This window comes from Carya illinoinensis, chromosome 9 (assembly GCF_018687715.1).
Source record: "Carya illinoinensis cultivar Pawnee chromosome 9, C.illinoinensisPawnee_v1, whole genome shotgun sequence".
Taxonomy (NCBI): domain Eukaryota; kingdom Viridiplantae; phylum Streptophyta; class Magnoliopsida; order Fagales; family Juglandaceae; genus Carya; species Carya illinoinensis.
Genome location: NC_056760.1, coordinates 40,961,222 through 40,983,655, shown reverse-complemented (window position 1 = coordinate 40,983,655; position 22,434 = coordinate 40,961,222). Strand labels below are relative to the sequence as shown.

At 36.1% G+C, this 22,434-nt stretch overlaps 1 protein-coding gene across 2 annotated transcripts in view; it reads right to left on the bottom strand.

Annotated features, from left to right (window-relative positions):
- Positions 1–2,673: 2,673 nt before the first annotated feature.
- Positions 2,674–22,434, bottom strand: part of LOC122275567 (mRNA-capping enzyme) — a 38,637-nt gene continuing 18,876 nt past the window's right edge. The window contains exons 4-19 of one of the 2 annotated variants that reach the window (XM_043084686.1): positions 18,887–19,038; positions 18,458–18,541; positions 18,204–18,266; positions 17,299–17,430; positions 17,009–17,215; positions 14,517–14,636; positions 14,026–14,075; positions 10,735–10,860; positions 9,121–9,283; positions 8,871–9,008; positions 5,920–6,042; positions 5,739–5,837; positions 5,251–5,340; positions 5,034–5,124; positions 3,498–3,628; positions 2,674–3,405 (exon numbers count right to left, since the gene is read on the bottom strand). In XM_043084686.1, coding sequence (XP_042940620.1) covers positions 3,262–3,405; positions 3,498–3,628; positions 5,034–5,124; positions 5,251–5,340; positions 5,739–5,837; positions 5,920–6,042; positions 8,871–9,008; positions 9,121–9,283; positions 10,735–10,860; positions 14,026–14,075; positions 14,517–14,636; positions 17,009–17,215; positions 17,299–17,430; positions 18,204–18,266; positions 18,458–18,541; positions 18,887–19,038 — 1,913 coding nt within the window. In that variant the 3' untranslated portion in view covers positions 2,674–3,261. The remainder of the gene's footprint in view (positions 3,406–3,497; positions 3,629–5,033; positions 5,125–5,250; positions 5,341–5,738; positions 5,838–5,919; positions 6,043–8,870; positions 9,009–9,120; positions 9,284–10,734; positions 10,861–14,025; positions 14,076–14,516; positions 14,637–17,008; positions 17,216–17,298; positions 17,431–18,203; positions 18,267–18,457; positions 18,542–18,886; positions 19,039–22,434) is intronic. The other variant, XM_043084687.1, reaches the window with a different exon arrangement.

Sequence of the window (22,434 nt, the reverse complement as noted above, 5' to 3'; positions counted from 1 at the left end):
TTGTCAAGACTATTGAGCCACGATTTCTATTGCCATAATGGTATACGGTTATGCGGGATTGTATGAAGAAGCATGCAAAAGAGAAGGCGGAGATGAAGAATATGTTCACTACCACTAACCAGAGAGTGTCATTTACAACTGACACATGGACTTCTATACAAAACATTTCCTACATGTGTATCACAACACACTACATTAATAGTGAATGGAATTGAGAAAACGGATTATTGGAGTTCAAAGAAATTATTGATCATAAGGGAGCATCAATTGGGGCACTGATGGATGGTTATTTAAAGGATTGGGGAATTCAAAAGGTTCTATGTATTGCAATTGACAATGCCAGTGCCAATGACACCACAATTGAATGGTTCAAGAGGAATACGAGTATGAAAGCTGATGTCATCCGCAACCACGAATTTATTCATGTTCGATGTTGTGCTCCTATCCTCAACTTGATTGTCAGCGAGGGGTTAAAAGAGGTTGACGATTCCATTACCAGAGTCCGCAACATTGTGCGGTATGTGAGGGCTTCCCCTCAAAGGCTGTCAAAGTTCAAGGCAATAGCAAGCCAGCTTGGAATTTCATGTTCTAAGACATTGTGTTTGGATGTTCCGAATCGATAAAACTCAACATACCTTATGTTGGATGTGGCACAAAAGTACCAAAGAGCATTCGAGCGGATGGAGGTCGAGGATGGGGCACTTAAGTATGCTTTGCTGGAGCCTGCAGGAAAGGGGCTTGGTGCGCCAGACACACATGATTGAACTAGTGTGAGGCACTTTGTGAGATTTTTACAAGTTTTTTATGATATGACTATGCAGAAATCTGGATCCGCATATACAACTGCAAACTTATTCTTCAGCGAGCTCTTAGAGCTTCACTACCACTTGCAAGAAGGTTGTACGAGTTCATGCGAATTATTATCTGGTATGGCTATGAGGATGCAGGCCAAATATGATAAATATTGGGGAGATGTTGAGAAAATAAATAGATTACTTTTGTAGCTGTGATCCTTGACCCTCGATATAAGTTGGCCTTGATAGAATTTTGGGCAAATTCCACAATGGGGGCAATGAAGGCTGCACGGTTTATTACAGCGCTTAAAAAGGATCTTGATGACTTATATTCTCACTACAACATTAGTGGTCAACCTTCATCCACAGCAGGTACCTCACACTCAAGGCTGACACCTCTATTCGATGATCGTAGCTCAGATGACTCATTAAATCCACCTCATCGAGGTTATAATATTGTGAATCAGTATCATCAGCTCGTTGCAACGATGAATATTATACAGTTTACTTCTGAGATTGAACGGTATTTTATAGAAGAGGTCGAGGCACCTAGCGATTCATTTAAGCTTTTAACTTGGTGGAAGGTTAATTCCACCGAGTATCAGATCCTTTCTCGTATTGCCCGAGATGTGATAGCCATTCCAGCCACTACGGTTGCCTCTGAGTCAGCATTTAATACTGGAGATCGAGTATTAGATTCTTACCAGAGTTCATTGTCACCGTCAACTGTGGAAGCCCTTGTTTGCACACAGAATTGGTTAAGTAATATGCCCATTGGACTAGATACCATTAGCTTTGATGCTGATAACAATAAGCTTGAATCGGGTAACTTTATTCGAGTATTTCAATTGATTTATTTAATTCTTTTTATGATTTCATAAATCTATTAACCTTATACTTTTTATAATTTCATAGATATAATTGTGAACTCTAACATACTTACCGATGACTGATACTTGGAGTGTGGCTAAGTTGATAAACTCGCAATTAAAAAATATTGTTGAAAAATGATAATCATTTTTTTCTAAATCATTTTTTTTTCTTTTTATTGATTGTGACTTTTTATTTTAATTTTAGGTATCACCAACGACAAACCACGATATATTGGAAGATGTTTTTATTTTGGTATTGAAAGATGTTCGGAATAGCATTTAAACTATTATCAATGTTTTGGACAATTGTATAAGAGTTTTTTAAAGATGTAATATGTATTATATATATATCACTTTTTTTTTTTTTAGAACTCGGAATCGGAATCGGGTGAAGGTCAGAGCCCGATTCCCATCGGAAGCCATTGGAATTCCGATCGGAGTTCGGAACTCCGATCGGAGTCGAACTCCAACTCCTCATCAGAGTCGGAGTGAACTTCCGGTTCCGACTCCAGTCGAAGTCGAAGGTCATAAATAGCGATTCCGACTCAGATTGATAAGAATTAGTGAACCTTCGGTTTTTTTTTTTAGGAAAAGATTATGAGTACTTAAATCAGAAGTGAGGTTTTATCTTGTTGAAAATGTTTGTTCAGATCTATGCCTCTATGGAACCAATACCTGCTGAAACATTCTATATATATATATAGAAATTCTATACATAATATTATTATCTCACTTGCATCCCACTAAATAAAATATAACACATTTACTACCATTAAATGATCATTTATTACATATTTCTTTATCATCAAATAGTGATAAATGCGCCACATCATATATAGTAGGATGCAAGTGAGATTATAGTATAGCATATAACATTACTCATATGTTTAACATCAACAGGTCCTACGGATCCGATAACAAAGCTACCAATACTTTAATCGATAATCATTGAGCTCAGCCTTCAAAAAAGGAAAATAAAGTATAATCGAAAATACAAGGGAGTAAGCTTCGAGAAAAGGGTGTTAAAAGATAAGACAGCTTAGAAAGCCATGTAAATTAGAGACTGAGAGGGAAGGGGGGCAGACCAAGATGAAAACAGAGGCGACAAAAGACACTCATCATAGTACAGCTGCCCAAAGTGATATTCACACCTATCGATTTCCCCCTCCCCAAAAATGAAAAGCCCTTGTTCTGAAAAATGGCTACCTTCTAGAGAACTTAGAAAATGGCTACAATTAACGAATCATTTAAACAAAAAAGAAGAAATATTAATATACATGGTGACCCTAATCCTAAGTCTCCTGAATTGGACAACTACCTGGAAGGAATCATTTCAGACTTGATTTTGAGGACTACCAAGTGTACCAACAGGATCATACGATGCAATGCTACAAGATTACAGCGAAGGATAGCTAATTACACAATATCTCAGTGATCCATCCAACAATGCCAAGTACATACCAAACTCCGGTATATACAGAACTTGCAATGACCTGTGCAGGCAGACATAGGAGGTATTCTTGAGTATCTGGTGTCTCCTATCACTAATAGACCTCAAGGTATTGTGTACATCTATGGCTAAACCCTCCCACCCATCACCTCCGTCGTGCTGAATTTGAATGCTGGTGGGCTTTACTATCATTCCGTATTCTATCAGCATACATGGGCAGTCGAATGATCTCATAGATCTCATTCAACAAGACTTCCTCAGTGATATTGTCCCTTATGCTCCGCATCACCTGTTATTTAAAATCACCAAGGTTTCATCAAGTGCACTTGGCTCCAAATGATATGGGTAACAAATTATACAAAATTCAGTGATGAGGATGACCTTCTTGTAAGTATTGAAATCATTTGGAGTTGATTTATCTGTTCTGATCCGCATATAGACCCATTCTTCTTCTTCAAAATCCCACGAACACTCAATAATTTTTCCGGAACACAGTGAGGGTTCTGTACCATCTGTAAATTCTTTTAACTTTGGTGAGAAATCAGAATCTAGACAATATATTACCTCTACTTATCAAAAAGAAAAAATACTACCTCTACTTATACCTAAGAAACAATAACATAACCAAGATATAATAAAAAGCATGTAACAGCAGCATGCATGTCAGTAAATTAACCAACTTTGAGAGCTCACTAGAGACAATTATATCTATCCATGTTCTTATGCACAGATACAGGATAAAAATATCCACGAAAAATGCGATCTCCCAAATTAAATTGCAGCTGTTTTTAATTCTTTCTTTTTGGTGCTAGAAATCACTTGTCTCAACCAAAAATTCAAACTTGACGATGCCATACATCATCTATCCAAAAAAGGAAAATCGAAAGGGAAGGAGAAGGTAATAAGGCATTATGCCATATGACATGAAACTTCCAATCGCTTGTGCACTTCAAATCTTACTTATCAAAAAAATACACTGTGAACTTCATATCTTCTACAGTATCTCTAGAATCCTCTAGGTTGACATTTTCTGCAATACATAAAGCTCAGAACTAGCATTAGTTGCATTTTTGCCATCGTAGGCATAATGCAGCCATCACATCAACGTATGGTGATATAGGGAGAGGTTAAATAAACATAACCAAAATTTACAGGAACATAAACAGACCATTGAAAATATCAACTATTGACAACCAATTCTCTGCACGCACAGCAATGGCATGCATCAATGTCACTTCTTGGCCCCTTCAAGGGCAGGTAGTGTAAGCTAGTCACCTAGAAACCATAGATTCATATACATGTAGCACAAGAATGCTTCCAAACCCTAGTTATGCTCGTTACACAAATTCCCATGCTACAGCCTCTGTTAGACCTTAAAGTCTATGGAAAGAAAAGGAAAATATAGGTCATGCATCTTTCACGTAAAAGAAATCTTTCAGCAAAGGTATAAGGGTACACATTCCATAAGAACCACAGGCCTCGAAAGCAAACTTTTGAAAAGTAAAAAACATGACTCTGTAAGGACTCCGCAATTATAATAACTAGTTAAACTATGGTTTATCCCGAAAATCATTATATAAAATGTTTAATGGGGCACAGAATGTGTTTTGTCTATATTGTTTAAGCTCCAACATTATACATAAATGATAAGTAAAAAAAAAATCGGATACTGGAATCAAAAACCTAATAAAGTTTTTTGTCAGTTACTGATCAAAAAATAGCTTTTTGCCAGTAGTTTATGAACACTTGTAAGTGTATTTTTCTATTAAAAAGGAAACATTTCAGAGTAAAGCTAATCCAAGATTTTTGCTTAAACATTGATTCATGAGCGCAGATAAAGTTATCAACAAAGAAAGCAAGGTACATGATATAATGTGGAAAAATAAAAGAACAAAAGAAAAAAAAAAAGGCATTGACCTTTGAATGCAACCCTACTCCCTTTCCCTTCCATCAGCTTCTTCTTCCCCCGCTCATGCAGAAAAAGTAGTTGACGATTATCATCTTCAATCTGTCCATAAAAGTAGCTAATATTAAAAGGCCAGCTCCAGTAAGAACATGAAGCCAATATGGAGAGAAAAGAAAGAGATACCCAAAGCAATAGCTTAAACTAACATAGCACATAAAATATTACAACCTCAAATAGAAAGTCAACTGAATTCATGTGACTGTATTTCCACTTCAAGAGGCCTTCATGTGTGCGAGGAACATAAGGATCATCCCAACCCTGCAAACAAAATGATAAATAATAATCATTGCTCTAAACCAAAGGTGTTCTTCCACAAATGACACATGATAAGACATGGACATAGCATTAAAATATTGCAGGCACCAGAGTCAATGCTTGCTAGTTCCTAAGAGCTTGTTATATGGTAACTCATGATGTACATGTGTTTCTTATAGGTAACTCCTGATGTACATGGTAGTTAAGGGATTAACATACTTTTAGAAGTTGAAAGGTCATCTTTATGGCACTGAAACAGACGTTTGAATGAATGATTTACTTCACCAAATACATTCAGGAAAGTTTTTTCTTTTGTCAACAAGATTTTCAGGAAAGTTAGACAAACAAGCCAGAAAGTTTTAACAGAGGTTTGAATTCCATAGTTTGTTCACTCAAACCACCTGAAAAATAAGACCATCTGCATCATGTGAAAGCCTTGGAATGAATTCCTTTAAAAGCTTGGTAACAGTAGAGAGCAACCAAAAGTCTTTCCTTCTCACCTGATAAGAGTTAAAACCAAATCACCAAACAATAAGCAGAAAAGAGACGAAACAAGATGGAGTTCAATGTTGACAGTCATACCCTGAATGGTTCAAGGTCGTATCTATAATAAGGATTCCTACACTGGTAAATATTGTGGCGTTCATAATTCCGCGGTTCAATCACTTCTTTCTCAAGCATCTTCCAACGTTCATAAAAAGGCAGCTGGATTGATATTAAATTAGCATACCATCCAATCAATATATTATACCAAAAACATCAATAAAAGAAAATACAGCCAAAAGCACACACATTTAAAGAAACAAATACAGAAGACTAGGGACATGGGACATTGATTTGATATGTCATGTGCCACAACAATGTTTGAACCGAGCCTGGACTTTCAAAGGTAGAAAGCAACTGATACAATGCAATATTTTATGAAAATGAACTCAGTGAGCAGGGCCCTCTCCTTTATTGGGGTTTCCTACATCCAATACCCAAGAAATCTGACAATAAAATATCTGATACATGACTTACTGTACCAAAAAAATAATGTTTTGTATTGTACAAAACAAACAAGAAGCTCCCAACTACTTGATGTGTATTTCCAATCGTTTATCAATATTTAACTGAACCAAACCATACAGAAGTCCACTTTCTTAATATAGCAAACTCTGGGTAAAAGACGTTGCATTTGCACAGTCTCTAGGATTCCTTGTCATAATGAAGAAAATATAAGGTGTCACAATACAATGAGCCTAGATGGGATAAACAATAGTTTGTAAGATGTTTCATCACCAACTATGCGAATTCGTCAGTAATTTTGAATATTTTGTTAGCTAATTACAAGCAACTCTTCCATGTAGCTACATAACTTATTCAAATCTTAAGCCAAACAGCGAAAAAGAACCACTTGACAACAAAACATGTCATAATGAGGACCAATAAACACAAGTAGGAAGAAAGTGTTTAACTATACATCTCAAACAAGTGTTTCAATATTCATGACTTTTCTATTCTCGTGACATAAAAAATATCCAGTAATATCAATTTGAAATTTAGTATTGTTGGTAGAGTTATGTTAATGTGGCGTTATCCATTAACCCTTTTGAGTTTTTTTTTCTAAAAAAGCAAAAGAATTTATCCAAGGGTTGTGAATAATGTCACATCAACCTAGCAGAATAGAAATAGGATGAGAATGTAGTGTATAGCATTTTCCATTTTGTTATTCCTTTCACGAGAGGAACAAAGGAGATAAATCAAAAGTCAAAATCTAAGGAAAAACTTTCATAATCTAAGAGTTTAGGCACAATTGAGAGCATGTCATCTTTCAAAATTAAAAATGTGAAATCACCATTTGTCCCAAAAGCTGATGGGAATAGGTAGATTTAATTATTTGTATTATATTCTTAACACTCTCCCTCACGTGTGGGTAGAGGTGCTAACCGCACCCTCGGAAAAGGGGTACCCCTGTCTCAGCCCCTGTATGGGCAGGAGGGATAGTTTGGGCCCTTGAACCCTAGCACCACCCTCCTTGGGCGGGTGCTCCAATCCTAATGCCGGGGGCAGATTGGCCCCCATGGCTGTCCACCCCACCCCACCCACCCACGGCGTAAAACAACCAGAAAAGGCCAAAAAAATCCAAAACAACTAAAAAACAACAAAACGACAGATCAATCCCTAAAATCCACAAATCTATCATCCCACAACGAATCCAAGAAATTACAAAGTAAAAACAGTCAAAACACAGTGACACACGGCAAAAAAAATTAAAATCACAGCCACGACCCACGACAAGACCATGGTGTGGCCATGGGTCTGAGCAAAAGAACTACGGCCATGCTTCAAGAATGAGAGACAAAGCTGAAAATAGGAAAAGGAGGAGGAGGAGGTGGAGGAGAGAATGGCTGAAGGAGAGAGAAGTTAAAAATGGCAAACGGAGAGCGAGAGAGAGAGAGAATGAGAATTAGGGTTTTCTTATTTATATAATCATTCATACGTCGTTTTATACTTACGAATTTGCTTATATATATATATAAATTTGGGTCAGTGTGAGCGGGTGGCAAAGCCCCGCCGCCCATCCTTACGTGTGGGATTGACTCCCCCTCAATGCGTGGGCCCAACACATAGAATATTTAATTAAATTGGGTATAGTGCAGAATCAAGACTCGAACTCAAGACCTTCACTCTAATACCATGTGAAATCACCACTTGTTTTAAAAACTTGAGCTCATGAGAAAATGTAGATTTAATTATTTGTGTCATATTACTAACAAGGAACAAAAATGAGGCCATGCATGATGCTATTTTGAGAGCCAAAGTGCATTGGGAGCTCAATATTTACCACGGCAAATACTTTTTTTTTATGATATAGTGGGTTTAAGAACCATAAAAAAGAGAGTTTAACGAAAAATGGGTATAACCAAATGGGAAATGGTGAGATGGATAAGTGACAGCATAGAAAACATTTAAGGAAAACAAATAAGTTCATGATCGGCTGAAATCAGCACAAGTCAAGGAAAAATGACAAAAAAGCAAACATAAAAGAGCTCTTACAAAAGACTGATCTAATTCAAGACAAGGCGTAAACAGGATATAGTTTGAGGCTGAGACATGAGCCCTGAGTGCCAAGGGTGTTATGTTAAATGTTGTATGTGAAATCAAGGGAAAAAAATCCTCATAATAGACCGATGTGGCTAAGATAAAAGCTGCCCATGTTGGGTGACTGAACATGAACCACACAACCAAGGGATCAATGTTCCATACATTTTTAGGTGAAGTTACCATATAAGATATTGATTTTTGAAAGGTAGAGAAGGTATTAATAGATTAACCTCGTTTGCCAATGGCACATAGTGATAGGGTTCACATACAGCTATGCTCATGCAAAAGGATTAAGGCAAAAAGAATCGTGTCAAAGGGTGAAAAAAAAGGCCTCAAAGAAGTTATTCAATTGGAAATTTATGCACACACCATATAATATACGGTCAAGAGCCAACCAGAATGATATAATCAGCATCATTTTTTCCATATTAATTTTAAAATCAAACCTCTATGACAGACACTTGATTTATTGCCATCATATCATAGATAAGGTATCTTCTCTCTTTCTTCTGTGAGTCTGGTACGGTATCAATTATCATCTCTCCATCAAGTAATGTAAAGTGATGAGTCTTGTCAGCTAAACCCTTACAAGCCAAAGAAAGGAGAACGTCAGATTAGATCTCATCTAAGTTAAAAAAAAAAAAGACCTTTGCATAACAAGTAACTTGATAAAGACAAACACATATGCATGCATACATCATTTGTGTTTCTGCAAGGAAACCTCATTTGCACCCGTCGAAAATTAAAATTCCTATCAATCAAGTAGCATCCATCTATGGTAATTAGCATCATATAACGTGTTCCATCAGCTTTCCATGTGGAGTAATAATAACGCTGCCTTAGTAGTTGTAGATTGTCCCTGCATGCCACAAAAATAAACTCAATCTTACAGATGATAAGGCCAGAATGAAGAAGGAACACTGAGTAGAAAAGTAATTTGACAGAAATTTCGTTGTCGATCTTGTATAAAGTACGTGTTGTAAAAAAACATGAGCTACTATCATATTTAGCAGGTTCTGGTGAAGAAAAGTGATGGCAGCCATGGAAAACAGAAGTGGCAGCTGTTTTTATTGCCGTTTCCAATTTCCTACACTTTTCGAATTTTGTTTGATAAGTTAAAAGACAGTTAACTTGCTCTCATTGAGAGACAAACTCAAAAAGACCTCCCATTACTTACAGCACGTGCAGTAAGCGGAAGGTCTTGAGTTTGACTCACAATGAGAACAATTAACTGCCTCTTAGCTATGTATGTACACACACACACACACACACACACACATATGTCCAACAGGGATAAGGGTCTGATGGTTCCAAAATTCATACTGCAAGGAGTCTATGGTTAATAAATTAAATAGTTTAGTAATGAAGGACGTTTTACACTAATTGACAGAATTGTAACTTCTAAATCTTTTGAACTTGATATTCATACTACTAGTGGTGCTTCTATAATAAGCTTAGACTATGGATTTCCAAGAGTAGCTAGGTTTTAGGAATGTTTCCTAGGGTTTCAATTTAGTCTATTGTTTTTTCTATAAGCAGTTCCATAGAGGAAGTCTTGAAGTGAAGAGTCCAAATCCTAGTAGAACAACAAAGGCACCCTCTGCCAATTGTAGTTAAACAAATTGAGGCTTTGCTTAAGTGTATAGTTTTAATAAAAGAAAGTATGCTCTCAGTGCCCCTTTTTACTCTCTTATGTTTTGCTCTTCTCTCTCTAATTCTCTGCATATAATGCAATAATACTGAAGCAGCATTATGTCAGTCAAATTGAACTCTAGTTCAAGAACAACTCCTCTCACCCCCTCTCCAACAGAAAAGGGGAAATGTCTGCAACCGCACATAACAGGCACAATTTAAGGAGAAAAATTTGAATACATCATCAATTGATTGATACAGTTGGACATTACAGGGGAAAAAAATCTAGACAACTTTTGGTATGCAACAGAAACAATCACGGTTGATACCAATTGGTTCCTTCTTCAACCATTTTAGGACATCTCTGTGCTGATTAATCCATGCACTGGATTAAAGAATATAAAGCTTACGAGACAGTAGAATGGAAATCATGGCAAACATATTTCCTTCACCAAGCTATAAGGAAATTAGAAAGGCAAATCTAAAAGGTCACCACTTCTGAAGTGAATCAAAACTTAAAATGCCAATCATCAAAAACTTTTGACATGTTTAAATTACTGACATATTCATTCAAGAGCTAGCAAAAAATGAGAACAATTGTTTTTTTTTTTTTTTTTTTCGCTTGGAAAGGGTCAAGCAGTATAGCACATGTTGAAAAGAGGGTTAAAGAACCTTAACTCTATAAGGCAATAAGAGCTTCTCACATAACTACCATGCATTAGAAGGCCAAGTAAAGATTCAAATGAATAGCCAGATAAAAGTTCAAGTTCCACACTGCCGCATCTAAATTTCATCAAACTCCATCTGCAGCCATTTGTTTTTGTACTCAAAAGTTTTTGGAAAAAAATAATCAAAGATAAAAATCATCTGTTTTTGTACAGAAATTGCAGGCAACAGCAGTAACACCACTAAGTACTACCGTTGTTGCTTATATTTTTGACATTTGACAGTATGGCAATCTGCATCAGTAATAACTTTTCTCCTTTACATAAAAATACTCTTGCATGCCTAAATGTATAAGCAGTGTAATAACAGAAAACTTTTTCCAAGACAAACTTCTGACTAATACAAATCTAGGATGTGTGACAGCCGAACATGTGAAACGTACCAGTTACACTTTTAGTTGCTTAATCTTCTTTGGGATGAGTTGCATGCCTAGGAGGAAGGGGTTAATAATGAGGAATCCTTCTTGAGGAAAAATGAGGTTGTGTCTGAAATTGAGAAGGTTTTGTTTATGGAAGAAATTTCTTGGAGGCAAAAATCAAGGGTGCTTTGGTTGTAGGAGGGGGGCAAATGTACTAAGTTTTTTCACAAGATGGCTAATTCACATAGGTGAAATAATGCCATTTAAGTCCTCCATTCTGGCTCTAAATTGTTTCAAACCCCCCACGAGATTCAAGATCATATAGTGAAGTTTTATGAAGACCTTCTAGCTGAAACAGCTGAATGACACCCCAAACTTGATGGTCTGAGCTTTGATAAACTGGATTCTGATGCATTAAGCCGGTTGGAAAGGTCATTTGATGAAGAGGAGGTGCACCAGGTGGTGACAGATATGTGCAAAGATAGAGCCCCGGGTCTGGATGGGTTTTTTTCAAGAGTGTTGGGATATAGTGAAGGATGAATTGATGCAGATTTTTAATGATTTTCATTCTGGTTTTAAGTTTGAATAGTCCCTAAATGCTACTTTTATTGCCCTCATTCCAAAGATAGTTGGTGCCTATAAGTTGAAAGATTACAGTCCTATTAGTCTAGTAGGGGGGATTTATAAAATTATTTCAAAGGTGTTAGCTAACCGTATTGAGTTTGGTATTGGATAAAAATCATTTCTAAACCTCAAAATGCCTTCATTCGGGGTTGGCAAATATTGGATTCATTTTTTATTGTGAATAGTGTTTGGACAGCCGTATGAGAGATGGAATATCGGGGATTCTTTATAAGTTGGATATGCTGGGATTTTCTTTTCTATATGCCTAGAAGATGTGGATTTGGGGATGGGTGGTGTAGATGGATTAAACATTGTGTTTCGACCGCCCAGTTTTCCCTTTTTTCAGTCTTCACGGGGTTTAAGGTAAGGGAATCCGTTATCCCCTTCTCTTTTTGTCATTGTTATGGAGGCTTTGAGTCAAATGGTGAAGGCTGCTATTTTTGGTGGTTTTTTTTTTTTTTTTTTGGGGGGGGGGGGGGGGGGGGGGGTTCTTGGTGGGAAACAATATAATGGTGTTGTTTCTATTTCTCACTAATTTTTTGCGGATGATACTCTTATTTTTTGTGATGCTGATGCTTGTCAAATTCAAGCTTAAAGAACTTTTCTGTTGTGTTTTGAAGCTGGCTCAGGCCTCAAGGTGAACTTGGGAAAGTCAGAGTTGGTACTAGTGGGAGAGGTGAGGAATGTTAACTTTCTAGCAGATTTGTTGGGCTGTAAAGTTGCTTCTCTTTCGTTGAAATATCTTGGGCTTCCCTTGGGGGCGTCCTTTAAAGCAATGAGGATTTGGTACAATGTTATAGAGAAGGTAGAGAAAAGATTGTCGGGTTCGAAACGGCTTTATTTATCAATAGGGGGGAGATTAACCCTCATCAAAAGCACATTTTCCAATCTTCCCACATATTATCTTTCTTTATCTCCATTATAAAAAATTTCCATTACAGGTGGTGGCTAATCGGATTGAAAAATTGTTTAGAGCTTTTTTGTGGGGTGGATTGGGGGAGGAGAATAAATTTCATCTTGTGAATTGGAAAATGGTGATTTTCGCAATAGTGAATGGTGGCTTGGGGGTGCGAGATTTGAATATTTTTAATAAGGCATTATTAGGAAAGTGGTTGTGGAGATATCAAAAGGAAGGAGATTCTTTGTGGAGAGAGGTGATTGATCGGAAACATGGGTGCGAGTGTGGGAGATGGTGTTCTAAGGAGGGTAGGGGGTCTTATGGTGTATGCTTTTGGAAATATATTAGAAAGGGGTGGATCATTATTGAAAAACATATCAAGTTTGAGGTTGGAGTTGGTGATAGAATCCGGTTTTGGTTTGATTAGTGGTGTTGTGAGAGACCTCTTAATGCTGTTTTTCCGGTAGTTTTCAGCTTGGTTGGAAACCAGCAGGTTGCTGTTTCAGAGGTGCTGTGTCATGCCGAAGGGGTAGTACATTGGAATGTTATTTTCACTAGAAATGCCCAGGATTTGGAACTTGATGAGATTGCAGGCTTTTCCAGCTTTTTGTATTCAGTAAAATTAGGTGTAAATGGGAGAGATCGCATGCTGTGGAAACACTGGGGGAGCAATAAGTTTTCTGCTAATTCATTTTACAAGGCGTTGACTGTCCAACAGCATGTTTCTTTTCCGTGGAAGAGCATTTGGAAGGTTTGTGTGCCGTCTAGAGTCGCTTTTTTTCATGGACTGCTGCACTTGGGAAGATTTTGACGATTGATAATCTGAGGAAACGTGGTATGATTGTTATGGAGTGGTGCTTCATGTGTAAGAAAAATGGAGAATTGATTGATCATCTTTTTCTACATTGTGAGGTGGCTAGGGAATTATGGGTTGGTATTCTTTGTAGAGCTGGGCTGAGTTGGGTTATGCCTAAAAGGGTGGTGGAGGTTTTAGCATGCTGAAACAGACATCACAATAGCTCTCCACTGGATGCGGCGTGGAGGATGATACATTTGTGCTTAATGTGGTGTTTATAGACAGAAAGGAATGAAAGATGTTTTAACAACAGGGAAAGAGCAGTGGGGGATATCTGGAATTTCTTTGTGTCTTTGCTTTTTCAGTGGTTTTCTGCTATTGTATTAAAGGGAGAGAATGTTTATGAGTTTTTGTTTTCTTTTCAGCTTTTTAGAATGTAATTAGGTGTCTCATCTTGTATACTTCCTATGTACGGGCTCCGCCTAGTTTCACTCGTTTCAATAAAGTTTTCTTACTTATCAAATAAATAAATAAATAACCATCAACATAATCTCAGATAAACCAAACCTGTTAAGAGAAACTGGGTGAGACCCTGGAAATTGTGCATTTCCTCTTGCCTGAAATTAAAGAAAAAACCTGTCACAACAGCTATGAAGCATAACATGTAAATGAAATAGGCAAAACACAACAAGATAAGGTAGAAAGTACATGAGAATTTTCTTGACTGTTGGAAAGAAAAAATTGCACTGGAAGAAGGTCAAGGAAAAAAATGAAGTAGAATAGGACAACACAACAAATTAGCAGAAACAATGTGTGTAAGAGATGTCTGAATGATCTAAAGAGATATTGAAAGAACACTGGAATAAGTGTGCTCGGAAAAGCCCCGGTAACATAAATATTTAAGACCTAAAAACCAAATAATGTAACAAATATAGTGATCAAAATTAGACAAACAAGATAAGTGTCTGGCAACCAAATCCTATATATGAAAAATGTGAACCCACAAAAAATCGAAACTCAAGGGAAAAAAACTAAAGAGAGGTATTTGAAGATCCTACCCCAACACCCAACTTAAGTGTTTGATAGCAGAAATGCCGCATTGCATCTTGCTGGTGCGTAGGTATCTCATCTCCTAATACATCATCATTGGTCATCTTTACATCTATTTCATGATTCTCCTGAAAAAATGACATGTTAAAACTGAAGAACAAAGCAAATATGTAAGGCAAACAAAAACCATATAGCAAGTGATAAGAAAAGTAAACAGTCACTGATTTTATGGATTATGCAAAAAGTACCTACCTAATATGTCCACTTAAATAACAATCTACAAATAGGGTACCCTACCAAGGTTACAGGCAAGGCTATCAATAAAAAACATTGCTCCCACAATAAAATCAGTAACTATACAGCCATGCACATGAACTTGGCAACAAATTTCCAGCCATCCTTTTACTAAGAGCAATACATTCTAACTTAATTTTTTTGTGGAAATTTTTACATGCAATGACTCAATCCTCAATTCATGGCTTTTCAATGATGGTTCATTTGGCGGGATCAAGCAGATGATGCCTTCAAGGGTGGTGGAGCTTCTGACGTTCTGGAAAGAGCCGTTTTGCCGCCATCTGTGTCCCTCTTTGCAAGTTGGTTACATTGTGTGCATTTTGGCATCTATGAAAAGAAAGGCACCAGCATTGTTTTGAAGACAGTGAAAGATTGGTGTCGGAATTAAAGTTTTTTGTTCCTACCACCTTGTATCATTGGATAAAGGACCATTATGGTGCCCCTTTTCCATATCTAATTTTCACTATTTTATAGCACTTTTTCCCTTTGATTGTTGAGTGGAATCATGTGCACTTCCTGTACACCAGGATAAAATCCCTTCTCATCATCAATCAAATTATCTTATTCATTAAAAAAATCATTCTGAAAGGCAATCAGAGTATACACTGTAACTGCACCAGTTTCTGGATGTATGGTTAGCTCACTCATGGAACCGGAATCAAGACAATAAAACTAAGTCCCCATTTGGTTTCACAGATGGTCTCAACTCATCTCATCTCATCTCAACATCCAAACACCATTCAAACACATACAATTTTCAATTTCAAATTTTCAAATTTTTCATCTAATTATTACCTAATCATTACAACTTTCTTAAACTTCCAAACAAAACACAAAAAACAATTCAAATTGTTCAAATCCCAAAACAAAAATTATACTAAAACATTATATTCCAACCCTCTTAACTTAATAATTTTTTTATTGAACTTTTTCTCTCTCCTTTCCCAAAACCCAATAAAATATCTTAACTCAAACCATTTCACTATTACTCACAAACTATCTCACTACTATTAACAGATTTCTCATCTCATCTCATATGTGTAACCAAACGAGGCCCAAACTAGAAAAGAGTAGTTGCTGATAGTCACATTCTTAATCTGTGTGCAGGAAGGGGACAAAAAGAAAGTGAAACATTGTCAAAGTGCAAAGGAAATTGTTAATGGTCTATAGTCAACTCACTTGATTATATTCAAGGCCAATCCTAGTCCATAATGAAAAGGGAGGAGAAGGATAAGCTATCCACCCCCCCCCCCCCCCCCAAAAAAAAAAAAAACTCTAATTAGTAGAACTACCACGACAGCTAGATTAGGCTTTGTAACAAACTTGAGAAAAATCTCAAAATAGTTTAATCAACAATGGCCAATGACCCTCAAGAAAGCTGAAATTTGTCATTTATTAGTCAGATGGAGGAATATGTGGAAGACAAAAGCACCTCTTAAAGCCACTTTTTTTTTTTTTTTTGGGAAAACCTCCCTAGACAAGATTCTTAGGTTCTGTTTGGGAACAAAAATTGTTCTCAGATATTCTCAGACTACTTCACTGCTATTCACAGATATTTTGAGATACTTTAAGTATCCAAACGAGCCCTTACTACAAGCAATCTGAGGAAATGTTGGGTAATGGTGTTGGACTGGTGTTGCATGTGTAAGAAGAATGGGGAATTAATAGATCACTTGCTTCTGCATTGTAAGGTGGTCTGGACCTTGTGGGATTTTTTTGGCCAGAATAGGATTATCTAGGCCATGCCTCATAGGAAGGTGGATTTTCTAGCAAGCTAGAGAGGACTCCAAGGCAATCCTCAAGTGGCAGCAATATGGAAGATGGCCCCTATATGTACGTGTTGGTGCATTTGGGGGGAGTGAAATGATAGAATCTTCGAGGATAGCAAGAGGCAATGGATGAGCTTAAAGTTCTCTTCTTTAAAACCTTGTTCTTATGGACGGGGGGTCATTGATTTTAATAGTTAGGTACTTCTCATATATATTTATTGTGTACTAGAGCTATGCCTCCTTTTCTTATGAATAAAATTCTTGATTACCTATAAAAAAATAAAAAATAAAAATCAGATGCAAATTGCTTTTCACGTATAGAAAAATTAATTCTCTATGAACAAGACCTCTGTTCAAGCAGGCAGCAGCTTCCTTTGTTACCACACATTCATATGGTGCACAACAACATCAGAAACAATACATCAAACCATACATACATTCAAAGGAGCAGCTGAAACTCCATCATCATCATCATCTGGCACTGCTTCACCATTAAGGTCAAGATCAGAAGATCTTTTCCATTCTGGAGTTGGTGGGCAAACAACCATCTCAGGCTTTTTTTCATGATAAAATGTATACAATGCATCAATATAGTCTGGTTTGTAGATTCCTGGAGGGCGTGCTTCAGCAAACATTTTTATTGCCTGCAGAATAGGCAAAGCAAAACAAAATTGCATTTAGAAATGTTTATTCAATAAACCAATCAACATGCTTATAAAGAACAGACCTGAGTAACAGAGGTTGGATGTGATCGCATGATATAATGAACTATCATATATCCTGTCCGATTATGCCCATGTGTACAATGGACAAGGATGTACTTCTTTGAGTGCTTTTGACGAAAGAGGAATTGGGAAACCTAAAAAGAATAAATTTTTACAGGTAAGACATCTATACAAGTTTCATTAACAATTTACATTTTATAATAGAGCATGGATACATTTGTAATTCAAAAGAAAAGCACATCCTAATCTTTCACAGATCAATCCAATTGGAAAACTCAATTATACAAGAGAGAGAAATGACTAAGCCTCCGTTTGGCAACACAACTGTTCTCAAGTATTATCATATATTCTCAAATATTGCCTTACCAAACACCACTTAAACACAAAACATTTTCAATTTCAAATCTTCAACTTTTTCATCTAATTACTACATAATTTTTTTTTTTTTTGAGAAAAATCTAATTACTACCTAATAATTACAGCTTTCCCAAACTCCCAAACAAAACACAAAAAACAATACTACTTTTTCAAATTTCAAAACAAAAATTTTATTCAAAAATTATATCCAAACAATCTTTTAACTTTATAATATTTTTATTAGACTTTTTCTCTCATTTCTAAAAACCCAATAAAACATCTTAACTCAAACCATTTCACTCATATTCACAGATATAATGAGATATTCTCATTTCTCAGTATCCAAACAGGCCCTAAGATTTAAAAAAAAAAAATGGTGCACATATTCTCACATGAAAAACATAAGACTCTAGACAATAAATACAAATGCTCAGTGTGGTTCAACTTATTACACGATACACAAGCATAATATAGAAAATAGAATGATAATAAGTTAAAATAATAAACAGTCAAATGCAGAATGGACAGGCATATGACAGAAGAAGCAAACCTCAAAGACGAAGGTGTTTACAGATGCATTATCAGGTACAGCATCCCTCCCCTTGCATTGAATCTAGACCACAAATTAATTTTGTGGAAAAAAAAAAAAAAAAAAAAAAAAAAGAAAAAAAGGAAGAAGAAGAATCCAATACTAAAATCAGAAAAGAGCCTAACTAGGAAAGCAAAAAGTAAAACAAAAAGAATTGAATCACCAAAATCACAAGATCATAACGAGGAAACAACTATGTCATAGGCCACTGATACCTTAACATGCTTGATACCCTCTTTATTTAAATCTGATGCAGTATAGTAACGAGAAGTATTCGTCAAATCGATCACTAAACCAAGCTGAAAAACCAGTGAACAAAATGCATATCATTCAAATGACGGGTTCCGGAAAATAAATTAAAGTTGTAACTTATAAAAAAAATCTAGTTGTTTTATGTTACTTTACGTTGGAGAAGTGCATGTTTCATTTCTTCATCTCCTTTTTAGAAAGAATATCAGCCGTAAGTGTGTTGTATGTGAGCTTGCATGTTCTCACAGAAAGATATACAACAATTCAAATAGAAATGACTGGTTCAAGAACTATTTCCAAAACAAGCCTATAGTACTCTTCTTAGATCAAGAAAGTATACCATTCACACTGGGGGAAAAGAACGGGAAAGAAATTCAAAAGCACAGATTACTTACTTTTCTTCCTAAAACCCTCTGCTGATGGATCACTTGCTTAAATGAGTATCTTTTACCAGGAGCAACATAGCCATTATAATATTCACTGAGTGGAACCTTGGAAGGAATCATGAAGCATATTTCCTGACCAGCTGCAGGGCAGTCCAACCAACCTGCATATGAAGAACCAAGCATCTGAGAATGACAATAGACAATGGAGCAGTCAAGACAAAACAGACTTTCAAGAAGGAGGGGGAAGAGAAGGGGGGGAGGGGGGGAAAGAAAATTAGATTATTCTTTATGGGTCAAAACTGTAATTTCAATACCTTGGTCCAGTTAACTTATAGAACAATCTGTCAGAAGGAATATCGAAGAGAAAAGTACAGCACAGTTTTTTTTTTTTTGATAAGTAAACGATTGTATTAATATGATGAATATGCATAGCTCAAGTACACAAGATGGTATACAAAAGGTAACACCTATCTAGGAAAAAGCAAAGGATACAAGAAAGTCATGAACATCAACACCATTAAAATCTACAGCTATGGCCCACAGAAATAGAGTTCTAATAAAATGAGATCTAAGTTCCTCTAGTGTGCACTCCTTGTCTTCGAACATCCGATCATTTCACTCCTGCCACAAGCACCACAGAATACAGATAGGAATCATCTTCCACGCGGCTTTGATTTGCGGGATGCCTCCTAGATTTGTCCAGCTGGCTAACAGTGCTACCACTGTGGCGGGCATAACCCAAGCTAATTCTAACATGCAAAAAATTCATCCCATAATGCTCTAGCAAGTTCACAATGCAGTAAGAGATATCCATAGTCTCGCCAGTTTTCTTACACATGCAGCACCAATCTACTACGATCACCTTGCATTTTCGCATGTTATCCGTAGTCAAAATCTTACCCAAAAAAGTTGTCCAAGCAAAATATGCTGCTTTGGGAGATGTCTTATTTCTCCAAATCCTACTCCATGGAAACTGAATGTTCTACGATTGTTTGAGAGACTTATAGAAAGAGCGAACTGAGAATGTGCCTTTACTTGCCGGTACCTACCACAGCAGGTCAACACCTTGAGTGCTCGGTGTCATGGAATACAAGAGACTAAAAAAGTCCTCAAAGCTGCCAACTTCCCAATCTTGGGCTGCACAATTGAAGTTGACGTTCTATTGAACTTGATCCCCAGATATCACCATAAAATCAGTCACTGAAACTTCTTTCTCACTTGCAACACAGAAAACTAAAGGGAAGAAGTCCTTTAGGACATTATTCCCACACCAAAGCTTGCTCCAGAATTTTATTCTAGAGCCATCCCCTAGCACAAGTCTAGCGTGACAAGTAAAAACCCTCCATCCTTCTCTAATGTGCTTCCAAACTCCCAACCCATAAGCTCAACTTACCTCTCTATTGCACCAACCCCCCATAACACACCTCCATATTTGCAGTCAATCACCGACTTCCATAGGGCTTCCAATTCCATATTATATCGCCACAACCATTTCCCAAGTAAGGCCTGTTTGGAAATCCTTAGATTTCTTATTCCCAAGCCACCATAGAAGACTCTTCCAATCTGCCAATCTACGTTCTATCTTCTCAAACACTGTATCCCAAATTGATTTAACCCTGGAGGCACAAATCTCCACATAAGATCACCCAAATCTTACGAATACCACAAGATCCAAGTTTCCCAAAGAATGGTCTGCATTATCCCCCACCTCACCAATCACCATGACAATTAAAGGAAATGGGCACACATTTGATATAGAATAATATGCTGCCAATAAGAAACCCACCACTCCATTAGTAATCCAACAATCATTATATAGTTTTCATTAACAAACTTCAGGCCATGTCTCTTGATAAAGAAAAATTATTTAAAATTATACAGACAAAGAAAAAGATAATTCTTAATAATGCACATATGTTTGAAATAATAAACCCACTATTTTTTGTGAAGTTTGATCCAATTACACACCAATGCTCGCTTTTTTATTCCATATCGGAGCCTTTAAATACAAATGCGTACACCCAATTCATCAATTATTAACCGTACTGAAAGTAACATTCCAGCACTTATAATGACAAGTCCTGCTAATCAGCCATTTAATATCTACAACAAACCGAGGTCCTGCAAATTAGATATCGTAGATGCCTAACAAATGAATAAATGGCATTACATGTTTAATTGGGGTAACTGCACTTTTCATCACAAACTATCTCCTATTTTTCACTTTGCACCATATGCGACAAAAAATTTCATTTTGCACCATAAATTACCTATATTTTTCAATTTGCACCTTCGGTTAAAATCTGACCACTAATAAGATGACCAAGAAGTGAATCTCTTGTATACATAATATGCGCTTGGGTGGCACCTTTTGCATTTTAATAAAAGTTTTATTGCTTAGCAAATTTCCAACTTATTACTTGAGCAATGCATTAAGAAAAATTGCATGCTAGTAGTTCCAATGGCAAAAAACACTAATCAGCCCTTCAATTCATATAAAGAAAAGAAAACCCTTGAACCCTGTTCCTGTACACCATGAAAACTCAGTGTTGGTGAAAGCGCCAGGAGCACTGAGTGCAGAGACACCCAAGAGCCTATGCACAAAGCACAAGCGTGTGCCTGATTTAAGTAAAGTGTACATTTTTTAAAATTTAACCTATAATAATAAAACAAAAAAGGTTTTAAAAAAGCAAGCAACTAATATATTTAGCATACAAATCCAATTTGTTAAGTATTCTCAATTCAATTAAGAACTATGCAACATGACAATCAAGTAATCAAAAAATTTTATAAAATCTAAACATAACATTTTATATAATTCTATTGTGCTTTACAAAATATATATACAACCATGCTATTTAATAGCTATAATCAAAATAAAGTAAATGGTTGAATCATATATAGCTGTTGAACCCAAGGTTTCAAGTTTCATGTGATTATAAATATACACATGGATTTTGATGATAACAAATGAATTCAAAAAATAAAAGAGTTTCAAGCTCAAGTTGTCCACACAATGGAGTCAAGCACATCAAAGAACCAAGCATGAGCAAGAAGGAAACAAGTTCACATTAAAGTCATAGAGTAATGTTGTAAATCTCTTAAAATTCGAAATTAAGATTAATGCTCAAAATTAATATTTTATCATAAAGCATTAAAATACATTTTCCACATGTACATGAATTTTTTGAAAATTAAATTTGAAAATTTTGAAAGGTGATTGATTGTCATCTTTTACATGTGCATGCCTTGATTAAATGGTTGAACTTTAAAAATATTAAAGATGATTGATTGTCATCTTTCACATGTGCATGTTTTATTTGAATATTTTCAAAAGTGATTGATGCTTTTTTAGACTCATACAAAAGGTAGATGATTTTGTTTGAATTTTTTGAAAAGTAAAGTGTGCTCCTTTTGTCATATACAAAAAGTAAGAGATTAGGTTTGAATTTTTTGAAAAAGAAAGTGTGCTCCTTTTGTCATATGCAAAAAGTAAAATATTAGGTTTTGAATTTTTTGAAAAGGAAAGTGTGCTCCTTTTGTCATATGTCAAAAGT